General features: G+C 41.0%; 2 protein-coding genes across 3 annotated transcripts in view; both read left to right on the top strand.

Moving 5' to 3' along the window:
- LOC103371168 (uncharacterized) overlaps positions 1 to 4,264 on the top strand; it is a 5,727-nt gene extending 1,463 nt beyond the window's left edge. Inside the window, exons 3-9 of the mRNA XM_008300404.1 lie at positions 38 to 121; positions 410 to 436; positions 1,041 to 1,079; positions 2,035 to 2,112; positions 2,260 to 2,340; positions 2,674 to 2,868; positions 3,485 to 4,264. Coding sequence (XP_008298626.1) covers positions 38 to 121; positions 410 to 436; positions 1,041 to 1,079; positions 2,035 to 2,112; positions 2,260 to 2,340; positions 2,674 to 2,868; positions 3,485 to 3,780 — 800 coding nt within the window. The 3' untranslated portion in view covers positions 3,781 to 4,264. The remainder of the gene's footprint in view (positions 1 to 37; positions 122 to 409; positions 437 to 1,040; positions 1,080 to 2,034; positions 2,113 to 2,259; positions 2,341 to 2,673; positions 2,869 to 3,484) is intronic.
- A 977-nt stretch (positions 4,265 to 5,241) lies between these two features.
- akap7 (A-kinase anchoring protein 7) overlaps positions 5,242 to 12,768 on the top strand; it is a 68,586-nt gene continuing 61,059 nt past the window's right edge. For both annotated transcript variants that reach the window (XM_008300405.1, XM_008300406.1), the window contains exons 1-6: positions 5,242 to 6,142; positions 6,395 to 6,596; positions 7,654 to 7,815; positions 7,930 to 8,084; positions 8,684 to 8,820; positions 10,650 to 10,810. In XM_008300405.1, coding sequence (XP_008298627.1) covers positions 5,993 to 6,142; positions 6,395 to 6,596; positions 7,654 to 7,815; positions 7,930 to 8,084; positions 8,684 to 8,820; positions 10,650 to 10,810 — 967 coding nt within the window. In that variant the 5' untranslated portion in view covers positions 5,242 to 5,992. The remainder of the gene's footprint in view (positions 6,143 to 6,394; positions 6,597 to 7,653; positions 7,816 to 7,929; positions 8,085 to 8,683; positions 8,821 to 10,649; positions 10,811 to 12,768) is intronic.

Raw genomic sequence — 12,768 nt, forward strand, 5'->3', positions numbered from 1 at the left:
TGAATCAGTAAATGTACTCTGTCATTGTACCCGACAGGATCTGAATCAACCACCTCAGCCACCAGTGGTCCAATGAAGACTGTCAACTACCAAACTCATGACCATCAACAAGCAGCTCAGGGTAAGTTTCATTTTCTTTACCCTCATGACCATGTTTATTTTGCAGGATTTGCTGTAAGATTCTAATTTAACTCAAACAAAAGATGATATACAAGGTTTTGAGTCAGTAAATGCGCACAAATTTTTCCACAAGGAACACGTGGTACATCTCACTATCCTGACCCTCGACCTTCATTACACACCAAATAAGACTCCTGCGCTTTAAGATTTCCTTACATCTCACGATGAAAGTCTCTTCTTGAGTTGATTTTAAATTGCTTTAGTGCCTTTTTATGTGACTCTTTACCAGGTGCACCTGTACCGTCAGAACCCAGAGGTAAGAAGGTGCCCTTCCACAGCCAAACCAATACATCTTTCAATTTTGGAAAATCAATAAGTAGACTAACTTAATTTCACATAACACTGAAATGGCATATACGGGTCATTCACACAGTGACAGCGGTACACCTCTACTTTGATAGAACGATATAAACCAGTTACATAATGGTACAAATTTGGTCAACAAACTTCAATGTTTTGTCTGTATTGTCTTTATTTTTCACCCTAAGAGGCTGATTTCTGTCCCTGTGACTGGAACTTATGGCCCTTCAAACATTGATCCACAGAAGTGGATGTAAAAACCAGCATGACCCCACCTTCTCCAGGAAGTTTTAACTCAACAAATCATGTTTTACTCATGGAGCCCAGATGCTACACATGATCAACACGATCAGTGTTCACCACTTTAAATGAATTTTTTAAACTTGGTGAACTGAGGAGGAATGACCCGTACAATGTTCTCATCGTAGTGTTTGTTCATCAATCAAACGTTCTTTATAATTCAGCTCCAGTGTCACGTAAATGAGATTAGTTATATTTATGTTCTGTTACTAATCAAAAAAGACTTAAAGCCTGTAATCATATAATGTTTTTTCCAACAGGCATATTTTTTGGCTGGATTTCACAGTTCACCAAGGGAGGTGAGTTTATGAAAGTACAGTTGAAACATGATGTTTACATCCACTGTATAAAAAGACATCAAACCTTTTTTTTTTCTCACTATCTGACATTAAATCAGACTAAACGTTTCCTGTTTCAGGTCAGTTAGGATTACCAACATTACTTCTATTTGCTAAACGGCAGAATAATGAGAGAGAGAGTTTTATAGTAATTTAATCGTCAGAAGTTTACATCCACTAAGATGCCTTCACACTACTTGGGAAAGCCCAGATGATGATGTCATGGCTTTGGAAGCTTCTGATTGGTTAACTGACGACATCTGAGTTAATTGGAGGCACACCTGTGGATGTATTTTAAGGCACACCTCAAACACACTGCTGCCTTTTGTGACAACGTGGAAAATCTAAAGAAATCAGCCGAGATATCAGGAGGAGAGTTGAGGATCTCCACCAGTCTGGTTCATCCTCGGGGGTGACATGGATGTAAAGTGCAACGCCCGACTTCTAATTTCATAAGATGTGGAGTCAATAACTGCATCATCCTGTATCAAACATGCACCAGTGGTCCAGTGGAGCTTGACAATGACCAAACTGATGACCATCAACAAGGAGCTTGTCGTGGCTATCTTCATTTCTTTAAGTCTTTCGAGTTCTGTTGTCTTGGCTCTTAATTCTCGGTAAAACTACCGTATTGCTCCGCCGCCCGCTCGTTTATTATGACAGAACACAACACTTCTGCAAACATTCTTCTTCGTGGCTGCGTTTACGAACCTATGGAAGCCTCGCAGGGTCATAATTAAGTTCAACAATGTAACACTTTCACATTATAATTACATATCAAATGTCTGCATTTCGGCAACAAAGAGGATTATTTTCTAAATTATAATAAGTTACGTATAAACTTAGATATTATAAGTAGTTGATTTTTATACAAGGTTTTGAGTCAGTAAGTTCACTCTGTCTTTGTACCCAACAGGACCTAAATCCACCACCTCAGCCACCCCTGGTCCAATGGGGCGTGACAAGAACCAAACTGATCCACAAGGATCACGTGGTAAATCTCACTTTCCAGACCCTCGACCTTCATTACACACCAAATAAGACTCCTGCACTTTAAGATTTCCTTACATCTCATTATGAAAGTCTCTTCTTGAGATGATCTTACATTGCTCTAATGCCTTTTTATGTGACTCTTCACCAGATACACCGTCAGAACCCAGAGGTCAGAAGGTTCACCCCCCGAACCAAACAGATAGACATTTAAATTTTGGAAGATCAAAAAGTAAGACTAACTTAATTTCCCATCACATTTAAATGACATATACGGGTCATTCACACAGTGACAGCGATACACCTCTGCTTTGATAGAACAATAGAAACCAGTTATTTAATGGTGCAAATCTGGTCAAAAATCTTCAGTGTTTTTATCTACTCTGATGTTCCACCAACCACAAAACTTCTGTTTTTCACCCTAAGAGGCTGATTTTTTTCCAGCTAACTTCTTGGTAATTTGTGGCAAAACTATTTTGTCTTCATAAATCATTTTAATCTGCTTCACTCAGCTCTCGTAAAAAGCTGTGACGGTTCCAAACTGTTTTTCTTTCTGTCGCCACAGTGAAATACCGGATGGTTGTCAGTGGTAAAACACTTGACTCACATCAACAGCTGATGGACCAATTAAAGATTACATTTCAGGGTAATGAGCTTCAGCTTGAGGAATGCAATCAGGACTTTCAGATCGTCTTCGTCTTCTGCCCGATTGCATCACGTGTCGCCACGGACGTCACGGCAGCCATGGATGATGTAAAAGGTACAAGAAGTGTTCTGTCATCCAGCTCACATTGAATGGAAATGACACAAAAGGTAGTTCAGTTGCAATGGAGCACCACTGTAGCAAGACTAAGGAAAGAAAGATCATGTATGTGGGCTCTTCAAAATAAAAGCCCCTAGTTAGCTGAAATAAAGATGTATCAAGGTACACAACAGTATCAAAATAAAAGTCCTGAAATGTTACAGAAGTCTTACCAGGGATAAGTATGTTCAAAATAAAATGCACCGACATAAATGATGCCTTCTGTCTAATCGTAGCAGGACGGAGGAAGCTGCATTGGCACCGTCAAAATTTCTTCTGAAGTTTCCTAGTCGAGTCATTTGTAGACATTTTTGAGTTCCTCCCTCCTTCTTCGTGGATGCACAGTTTCCACAGAGGTGCAGGACTTTGTGTTGCAGTGAAAATGAGCCACAGTCAGGAAATAATGCCCCAGAACTGCTTGGAGTTCAGAGGGTTCCATTAAAAGCCAAAATGAAAGCCTTAATGTGTATGAATGTGTTTGTTTACCGTTTAAAGAAATAGAATTTTTTTAAAGTAACTTTAAGCTCAAAATCCTGCCTGTCTCATGCTCCGTCGTCTCTCTTGGTCTCCACAGGTGCAGGTGATAAACCCATCATCCTGGTGCTGATGCACCACTCATACGAGCCCAGATACGTGACACATCTGAGAACATGGGATGAGTACACAAACGTTGTGTTGCACCTCAATGTTTTCTTCCATGAGAGTCGCGGATTTCTGACGTGTCAAGAAAATGCCACTGCTGTTTCTGAGATTCGAGCCAAGTTACTGCAGATTCATTCACATAATTCCACCAGTGCTGATGCTCAGGATAAAAGCAGCATGACTGGTAGTTATCCTGGTGGAGGCGACAACAGCGACTTTTGTTTTTGATGGTCGTAAAAATATGTGAAACGCTAAAGTTTGCCCAGTTGGTGGCCTGTTAGCTAGAAGTACTGATGTTGGTTGTGATAATGATAGAAGGATTTCAGTTCAGCACGCTATAAGTTAAATAATGTATCATGGACTACGTCAGCAGTGGAACATACAGCCACAAGGTGGAAATATTTAAATGTAATGATCACAGAAACCAAATGTTTTCCTTCTTGGCAAAATTAGACCCGACACTGGTGTAATAAAAAGGCTGAGCTCCGTGTGCAGCTCCAGGTATTTGTGCTAAAGCTGTTGTGTAACTTGTGTTTTAGGAATTACTGGTGCCAGAAACACAACACAGTTTCTATTAACGAGTAAAAACATAAATGAATTATACCATGTAATTATACAGTATACATTCTTGTTGTAATTGTGCAGTTTTGCTCTGTACTTTGATGTACAATCGTTAAGCATGATTTTGAATAAACAGTTAATCAGAATGTCATCATGGTGTCTGCAGTCCATTTTTAATAATCTTGGAATGTGTTTTTTTTTTATTGTATGCTGCACAGATGTGACTTGTATACAAACATATGTCCATTCATTCCTATGTTAAGGATAATTATTGAGTTAAACACAGCTCACCTCATCACACATGACTTTATTGTATCTTGTCATTTAAAATACAAAATGCAACAGAATAAAAGTTGAATTAATTAAATTAGATAAATCCAAAAGTTGCAAAAATTGAACAAGGAGTGCATTTTTTCTTACAGAATAATTAAAATTGAGTAAAACAGTAACATAGCCAAGAAATATGAAAATATGTAAAAAGTGTATAACAGTGAAAACTCCTGTAAGAACACAGGAAGAGATGAATTAACTATTTAGTGTTCACTATGTATGAATAAAGTCCAACGTAGTGGCCTATTTTTCTTCATTTTTATGTTTTAGAAATATGTATTACAACCTATTTGAATATTTAACGTTAAGAATCACTTTTATCCAAAATACGTGTTTAAAGGTCCACGGTGCTTTTATTGTGAAACATCAGTGGCGCTGACATTGTTTACATCCCGAAGCTGCTAGCTGTTAGCATCGTGGAGCGAAATTATCTCCAAATGACGGCTCTGTTTTTCCTCACAAAGATTACTACCAAAAAGCCTTCCTGGCCAACAGCATTTCTGACAAATTACCAAGACGATCAGTTCGCTAGTTAGCTGTACAGCTGCGTTGGGGTGGCTAGCGGCTAACAGCTGTGTAGCTCAATGCAGCATGTTTGATTCATTTCAACAGGTGTGAGCTGCAGGCACGTGAAGTGCAGTCTGTCTCTGTGCGTTTGTTATTTCTTGGCGAGAGAGTTTCGGCTCATATTTTGTTTGCAAGAGCTGCATTTTAGCTACAGCTAGCTTTCGCGTCCCCTTAGCTAGCCAGCTGTTAGCCTCGGTTAGCTGAAGTTTGTCAGGCTTGTGCTTCATGCTGCTGCTGAGCTTCAGCTTCATGTCAACAGGTGTGAGCCGCACAGAGGCCAGGTGACATCTGTGTCTACACATTTCTCATTCCTGGAGAATTCTTTTTTTTGCTTTTAAGCAAGCATTTTAGCTGCAGTTAGCCTTAGCGTCCCCTTAGCTAGCCAGCTGTTAGCCACGGTTAGCTGAAGTTTGTCACGTTTGTGCTTCATGCTGCTGTTGAGCTTCAGCTTCACGTCAACAGGTGTCAGCTGCAGGAAGGTAAAGTGCAGTCCGTCTCTATGCATCTGGAACGAGTTTTGGGCTAATAGTTTGTTTTTTAAGCGCAGTATTTTAGCTGCAGTTAGCGTCTGCTTAACTAGCCGGCTGTTAGCCTCAGTTAGCTAAAGGTGATCAGAAAGTTGTGCTCCTGCTGAGCCTCATAAAGTTTACAGACAGTTAATGTCAGTGAGGAAGCTGCACCTCACATCCACCTGTCAGCTTCAGACAGTCAGGTGATGCTCAGGAGTAAAGTATGAAATGTTAGTGGTTGTTGGATAGGTGTGATAGTTGTGTTTTATTTCAGGTTGTAGCACAGTCCTCCTTGTACCTGCCAACAGGTGTGTAGGCCAGCAGATGTGGTGCATCGTGGCTGAACAGGTGTGAGGTCAGGTTAAAGTGTCTCTGCACATTGTTGATTTCTACAGAGAGATGGGGGATTATATTTTTCTTTCTTTTCAGCGCTTATATTATCTCCAGTTTAGCTAAAGTTTGTAAAGTGTGTCATGATCCTCGGCCGCCTCCTGCTGAGCCTCAGGTCCAAGTGTTTGAAAAGTTCACAGAGAGTTCCTGTGGTGTCGGTCAGGAGGCTGCATCCTGCATCCACCTGTCAGCTGCAGAGAGTCCAGCCGTCTGCACACCTGTTCAGGCTTCAGGTGAGGAACTGAACAGAAATATCACTGTTCTACAGATAATATGAGCTTTACAGTTGCCCGTCCATGGAAACCGGTCCGAACAGGGAACAATGTTTTATTCAATATTCATACTCCAAACTTTTCTTAATTGGAAAACTTCTGGTTTCAGCTGCACATCCTAATCAGCACAAGTCAGCACAAATGACTCCACTGCATAACTGATCACTGACACATGATTAATCCATCAATAAATGATAACCTCATTGATCTCAGGCTGCAGCAGAACCCTCGGTGTGTCCGCTGACGCTGCCTGACATGCAGCCAGCCTGCGTTTCTTATGGAAGAGAGACGTCTGGGGTCGCCTCTGATGAAGGAGACGACGAAGGCGGCGGCGAAAGCCTGGCTGGACGAGAGGAAGAGGAGGAGGTGCTCGGCATGGAGGTCCAGAAGGCTCCGGAGGCCTCGTCTGTTTGTGGTGAGTAAAACTAACCGTCTGAGATAATGAGCGGGTTCGTCAGCATTGAACTCTGGGGTCCAGTGCCACTCTGCTCCGGCTAGATGTTTGCACACAGTTTCCAAATCGGCCCACAAACCAGCAGATTAAATGTCACCAGCAGCGTGGCAGACAGCAGATAATCACATGCTTCACGTGGCTCGATGTGGATAGAAAATAACAGTAAAATAAGTGTCTTTGCAATTACATAGAAGCCAGTGAAGAAGATGGATTCATATTTGTGTCAGATGGTGTTTGCAGGTAATTATCAGCGTGTTGTTGTTGTACTTCTCTGCTTGCTTTCGGCTCATCTCAGTACAGTTCATGCTCTGTGTGCATCCACGTGGAGGTGGTTCTTCTCAAGCTCACACTTTGATTTACAGCCTTTTGTTTTTATTGTCAAAAGTTATTTTGAAGGTGAGGTCTGTTGTCGGTATTTTGTATAACAAAATACTAAAGATGGATGTAGTCACGGCATTTTATGAGAGAGTTCACAAACCTGCCAACTGAATCATCACCAAACAAGTTCTTCACCAACATGTGTGTAAAGGTGCAATAACGTGTTTGAAAATGATGAAAATCAACTTCCTGAAAAAACCTGATGAAGTTAGGATACCGATAAATGATTGTCGAAAAATCCATCCATCATCTCTACACCTTAATCCTCACCAGGGTCATGGTGGCCGGAGCCTATCCCAGCTGACTCAGGGTGAAGGCAGGTTCACCTGGACAGGTAACCAGTCTATCACAGGGCTACACTTAGAGACAGACAACCTATGGATGATTTAGAATTGGCTGTGGCTCAGGTGTAGAGCGAGTCGGTCATTGATTGGAAGGTCGGCGGTTCGATTCCGCCCTGTAACCTGTGTCACGATTGTCAAATAAGATCAGTGATAATTAGAAAAATGCTGAATATTGGATGTAAATATCGAGTCGACCTCTTTTGTTTTCCTCTGAGCTTTTAGTCTGAGTCCAGTTTCTGCACGTTACACATTTACATACAATATATAACACAGGTTGTGTTTTATGTTTTATGCAGCAGGTCCTTCAGGTTCAGATGAGAAGACGACAAAGAGGAAGACGAGGAGAGAGAAGAGGAAGCTGATGAAGAAGAAGCTCAAGTCGGCCGATGCTTCTGAGAACTTAATGTCCGAGCTTCCGTTTGCTCTGACCAGCCCCACCACGTGGAAGGCTCTCGGCTGTACGAGCACGCTTAAGATTATGATTCTAAGTCTAAGTTCCGTTTATTTTTAAAAGGTTGAGAGCCTGATCATTAGGTTTTGATTTAAGTTTAATGTTTTCCCTTCACCTGCAGTCCCAAACCCAGAGTCGGCCCAGAAGAAGACGAAGCGAAAGCGAGTGGACAGCGGAGGGCCGGTGGACAGCGACGACGACGGCGACAAGAAGAAGAAAAAGAAAGAGAACCAGCGACCAAACTACTTCGTCTCCATCCCCATCACCAACAGCCAGGTGAGGAGCTGCTGCACACCTGACTGAGGGAATTCTTCTATCGGACGTTTTACCAAATTATTATTTCAGGTTTCATTGTTCGTCTTCGTTCTCTGCTTTTGCAAAATGATGAGAAATTGTAGTAAATTGGCCGAGCACATTTTTAATTTAGATTTTATCACACGGGACATTTTTGCTTCCTTTTTGCATTTTCATTTTCTTCATGTTTGTTTCTACTTACTCCATATTTTTTCTTATTTATCTGTTTATGGTGACGATAGCTTCACTCTGTCAGCTGTAACGAAAGACTCGACTCATGAGATGAAATCAAAATGAACTGTTACATGAAATATTTTGTGGAGAACACGGTAATAAGTTCCCTCCAGTGTGCCGATGAGTGTTTGACACCTGATCTGGGGCCAGAAACAACAAAACTCAACCACCTGTGAACACCGATTTACCACAAAGCTCCTCTGACAGAGCATCTATTTACCTCCTCGTCTTCATCCACTGAGGTGTCTGAAGTGCTCAGGCAGATCCTGGAAGCGCAGTTCTGATGCTGAAGGTGAGACGGCAGCTGTCGGACCTCCCGCTGACTTTGTGAATTTGTCCGATGACAGATAAGCTCGGCGGTGACGGAGGTCCAGGAGGCGGTGCTGCAGCAGGAGCCCCGGCTGGCCAAAGCCATGATCCCCGTCCCGACGCTCCACATCACGCTGCTGGTCACTCACCTGGCCGACCAGGAGCAGGTGGACCTGTGAGTCGATGGAGCGAACACACAGAAATGCAGACGCTAGATGAGCTTGTAGTAGTGTTGTTTCTCTTTATAGCATATATGTGTAGAGTTGTACCTGCAGCCTCTTTAGCCTGAATTAACCATAAATCAACATGTTCAGCTCGTACTTGCTGCACATTAAATCATTCGATCCTCGTTATTTTACATTGAAATGATCAGAACGGATTGGAAGCGGAGCAGCTGCACATATTCACGCGATGTCTGAAAAACAAAACTACATAAACATCTGCATACCTGTTGGTGCATCTCGTTGCCACGGGAACCCGACCTGCATCCAGCTCTGGTGACGCAGAAGTCGTCGGTTTGCTGATGGAACACAGATTAATCTGCTGGTGTTCATCACAGAGAATGTTCAACCAGGAGCATCCATTTCACCGTGATTTGGCCAAAAATTAAAGTGATGTCCTGTATTATGAGTCAGACCAGGTCGTGTTTAAATTAGCAGCGGGACTCGATAAAAAAAAAAAAATTAGCTAATTAATTGGACGCTTTGTAATTAATTAACCGCGTTTAGCAATATTTCACACATTAAGCAAAGTTTTCCAATTTAAATAAATGTCAGTTGACGACTGAATCAATGAACGGACATAAACTTAAACACAAAAATGTTTATTTTGTGCATTTTTCATCCGTCTGCCACATTCACAGATCAGTGCAAACTCAATCGTAGCGTTTATATTCAACATTTTAAAGCTTTTTGTCTTATCGTTGCACAGTTTGCACACGACCACGCTCTTGTCCGAGCTGCCTCATGCTACGTATCCACAGCATCCGTCTATTCTCTGTTCATTGTGCAGCGAAACGCCCCTCAAGCTCATTTGCATAAAATTGACTCGACTTCAACTTTGTGCAAATTTGGCAAATTTTGGCCCCTGTGGGCTCGTAGCATCAGGCCTCGATCGGAAAAACTCAGATGTATTCATCATTAAAGAAAAAAAAATCCACAACAGTCACTCAAATAACTAGAAACTGATAAAAGTAATAATAAATAAAAATTTGCTAAATTATAATTTAGTGAAATGAGGCGTTGCTTTTGAATTTTGGTGGAAAAGAATAATTTTTAAAAACTAAACTTTTTTTCTGTATTTCAGTTGAACCACAAATTCAAAAGCAACGTCATGATATTTATTACATTTTTTATTTATTATTGCTTTTTGTCGATTTCAACTTGTTTATTATTTATATTTTATTATTTATTTACAGCTGTTTATTTTCCTTCTTCACTGGGAGGGTACATGAGTACATGTGAGGACGATTGTACGCTGTGTAAAAGGACATAAAACCTGTTTTTTCTCACTAACTGACCTTAAATCAGACTTTTAGGTCAGTCAGGATCACCAACATTACTTCTATTTGTAAACACAGGGCTTCACAAACTAGACGTTTGTTGTACTTCATGATTTTTTTTTTATTCCAAAGCTTTGGATCTGCTGCTGTGAGATCTCCTTCACCCACCAGAGAGCATCAATAGGACCTCATGATGAGCAGGATTAGAAGTAAAGGAAGTGAAATTACCCTGAAAGCAGTCTCACAGGGATTAATAGTGATTATTTAGATCTTAGTGAGAAAAAACCCACATGATTTATAGCGTTTTAAGCAAATGTCTCCCCACAAACAGACGTATTAATATTTCAGATTGACGCTCTCAGGTTTCAGCAGGAAGCAGCAGATGTTCCGTGTTATGCTCTTAATCTACACCAAGAAGAAGATGGTGTCATTAGCGATGGCTAGATTCTGTCGTTATGTAATCTGACGAGGAGGATTAAGTGTGCTGTGTCCCCCCCCTCCAGGGCGGCCGCCGTGCTGGCTCGGGTCGAGCCGTCGCTGGCCGAGCTGCTGGGTGGGAGGGACCTGGTGCTGCCCTTCTCCGGGATCGGCCACTTCAGGAGGGAGGTGGTGTTCGTGGGGCTGACGGCCGGACGGCACCGACGCACTCTGGACAGCCTGGCAGGTCAGTGGCAGAGTCCTCGTTCCTCCTAACGCCGCTTAGGACGTAGATATCGATTGTTGTTATTGTCTTTACGGGAGCTTTATGAGCCGGAGTCCTGCTCAGACTGAAACACTCATCGTTTTAGTCTCTGAAATGCCAAGAAATGGTGATGAGGAGCCTGAAATGACAAACATCCTGCTCAAATATCAACCTAAAGATATTCGGTTTGCTGTCATGAACGAGCAAAAGCTGCATAAAGAAGAAGATTTTCATTGTTGATGAATTTATCTGCTAAGTTCTCGATCAGTTGTTTGGTGTCTGAAATGCAAGAAAATGGTGAAAGTCAGTGTTTCCCACAACGCAAAGATGTTCAGTTTTTCTGTTAAAGAAACCAGAAAATATTCACCGTTTTATTCTTAAAAATGTTTTAAAAAATTAGAATTATTCACTTATTACATTCTTAATTATCTTAATAATTGTTCTTATTATTATTATTATTATTATTATTATTATTATTATTATTATAATTACCTCTTTAGTTGTTTGGTTTAAAAAAAAAAAAAGTCAAAAAACGGTTAAAAAAAAAGTCCAGTTCCTAAAAAAAATCTGTTCAGTTTACTGTTATAGTGGGAAAAATATTAGGATTTAGAAACCGATTAATTGATTATGAAAACAGTTTGCAATTAATTTAACAGCTGAAGACCATCAGAACATGAAAGCAGCAGACGACCTTTATTTTGAAAAACTGCTGCGACGATACAGATGCAGAAAAGGCACAAATTGGTGCAAAAAAAATTTAAAAATCTCAAGAACGCAGGAAATTTAGTTGCTGAATATTTCCTCACGTTTAATTTGTCCTCCTCGATCAGAACGTGAAAGCAGCAGACGACCTTTATTTTGAAAAGCCGCTATAACGTTACATGCAGGTGAAGCGATACAGATGCACAAACTGGAGCATAAAAATTCACCTGAATGCAGCACGTTTAGCGTCTTCTTGCTTTCTTTCTGACTTTTCCCTCTTTGACGTGTCAGGACGTAGAATCATTTGCGTGCTTGTTTTCGTGTTGCTTATGAAGCCAACATTTCTAAGAGGATTCCCGCTCCATCACTCCTGCATCACACACACACACACACACACACACACACACACACACACGGTAAACGAGCTCTCATTTGCTTAATGCCGTCCATTTCCCCTCCGACATGCCGCCTGAACGGGAAACATGCAGCAGACGCGTGCAGGAAATGAGGGATTTTCACTTGTTAATGTGCAAAGTGTTTGCGTCTTGCTCTGGGAGATTTGTGTGTTCGTATTAAACCGTGTGGCAGCGGTGGAAGGTTTGGGATCATAGATTTGGTGTTTTTAGTGTTGGCCAAGCTGAGACAAATCCCAAAAGGAAGTTGTTTTTGTTGTATTTTCTCTCCTCAGGGCTTCATATAAACAGACAAAACACAACAAGCTAATCTTTTACAGAGACACAGCCGCCGGTGACAAGTTTCCACATAATTGCTTTTCGCTATCAGATGTTTTTTCTCTTGTTTCTGTCCGTCTGGTGGCAAAATCTTAGAGGATTATTAGCTGGAAATGCATGAAAGTCTCATCAGATCATTGACCAGACTACCAGCATGGTGCTGGGTTCTCACATTAAAAAAATAAACCTGCAGCAGTTAAAGCTAATTTGCATTTACAGTGTTTGACCTCTCTGTTGGCAGCCATGATATTAATAAAGTTGTGTATTTGTATTATTATAAATGAGCAGGATAAAGAAGATTTCCATCGATTAATTAGCTGATTTGATCAGTTTTCTGTCATGTAAAGAGTCAGAAGATGGTGAAAAATGTCCAAAAAGCTCAAAAATATTCAGTTTACTGTCACAGAGGAGGAAAAAAACTGAAAATATTCAGATTTAAAAGCTGGAATCTGAAAATTTAGACTTTTTTTCCCTTAAAAAAATGACTCAAACCAATTAACTTGTTTG

Source organism: Stegastes partitus, unplaced genomic scaffold (assembly GCF_000690725.1).
Source record: "Stegastes partitus isolate 25-593 unplaced genomic scaffold, Stegastes_partitus-1.0.2 Scaffold1535, whole genome shotgun sequence".
In the NCBI taxonomy this organism is placed as follows: domain Eukaryota; kingdom Metazoa; phylum Chordata; class Actinopteri; family Pomacentridae; genus Stegastes; species Stegastes partitus.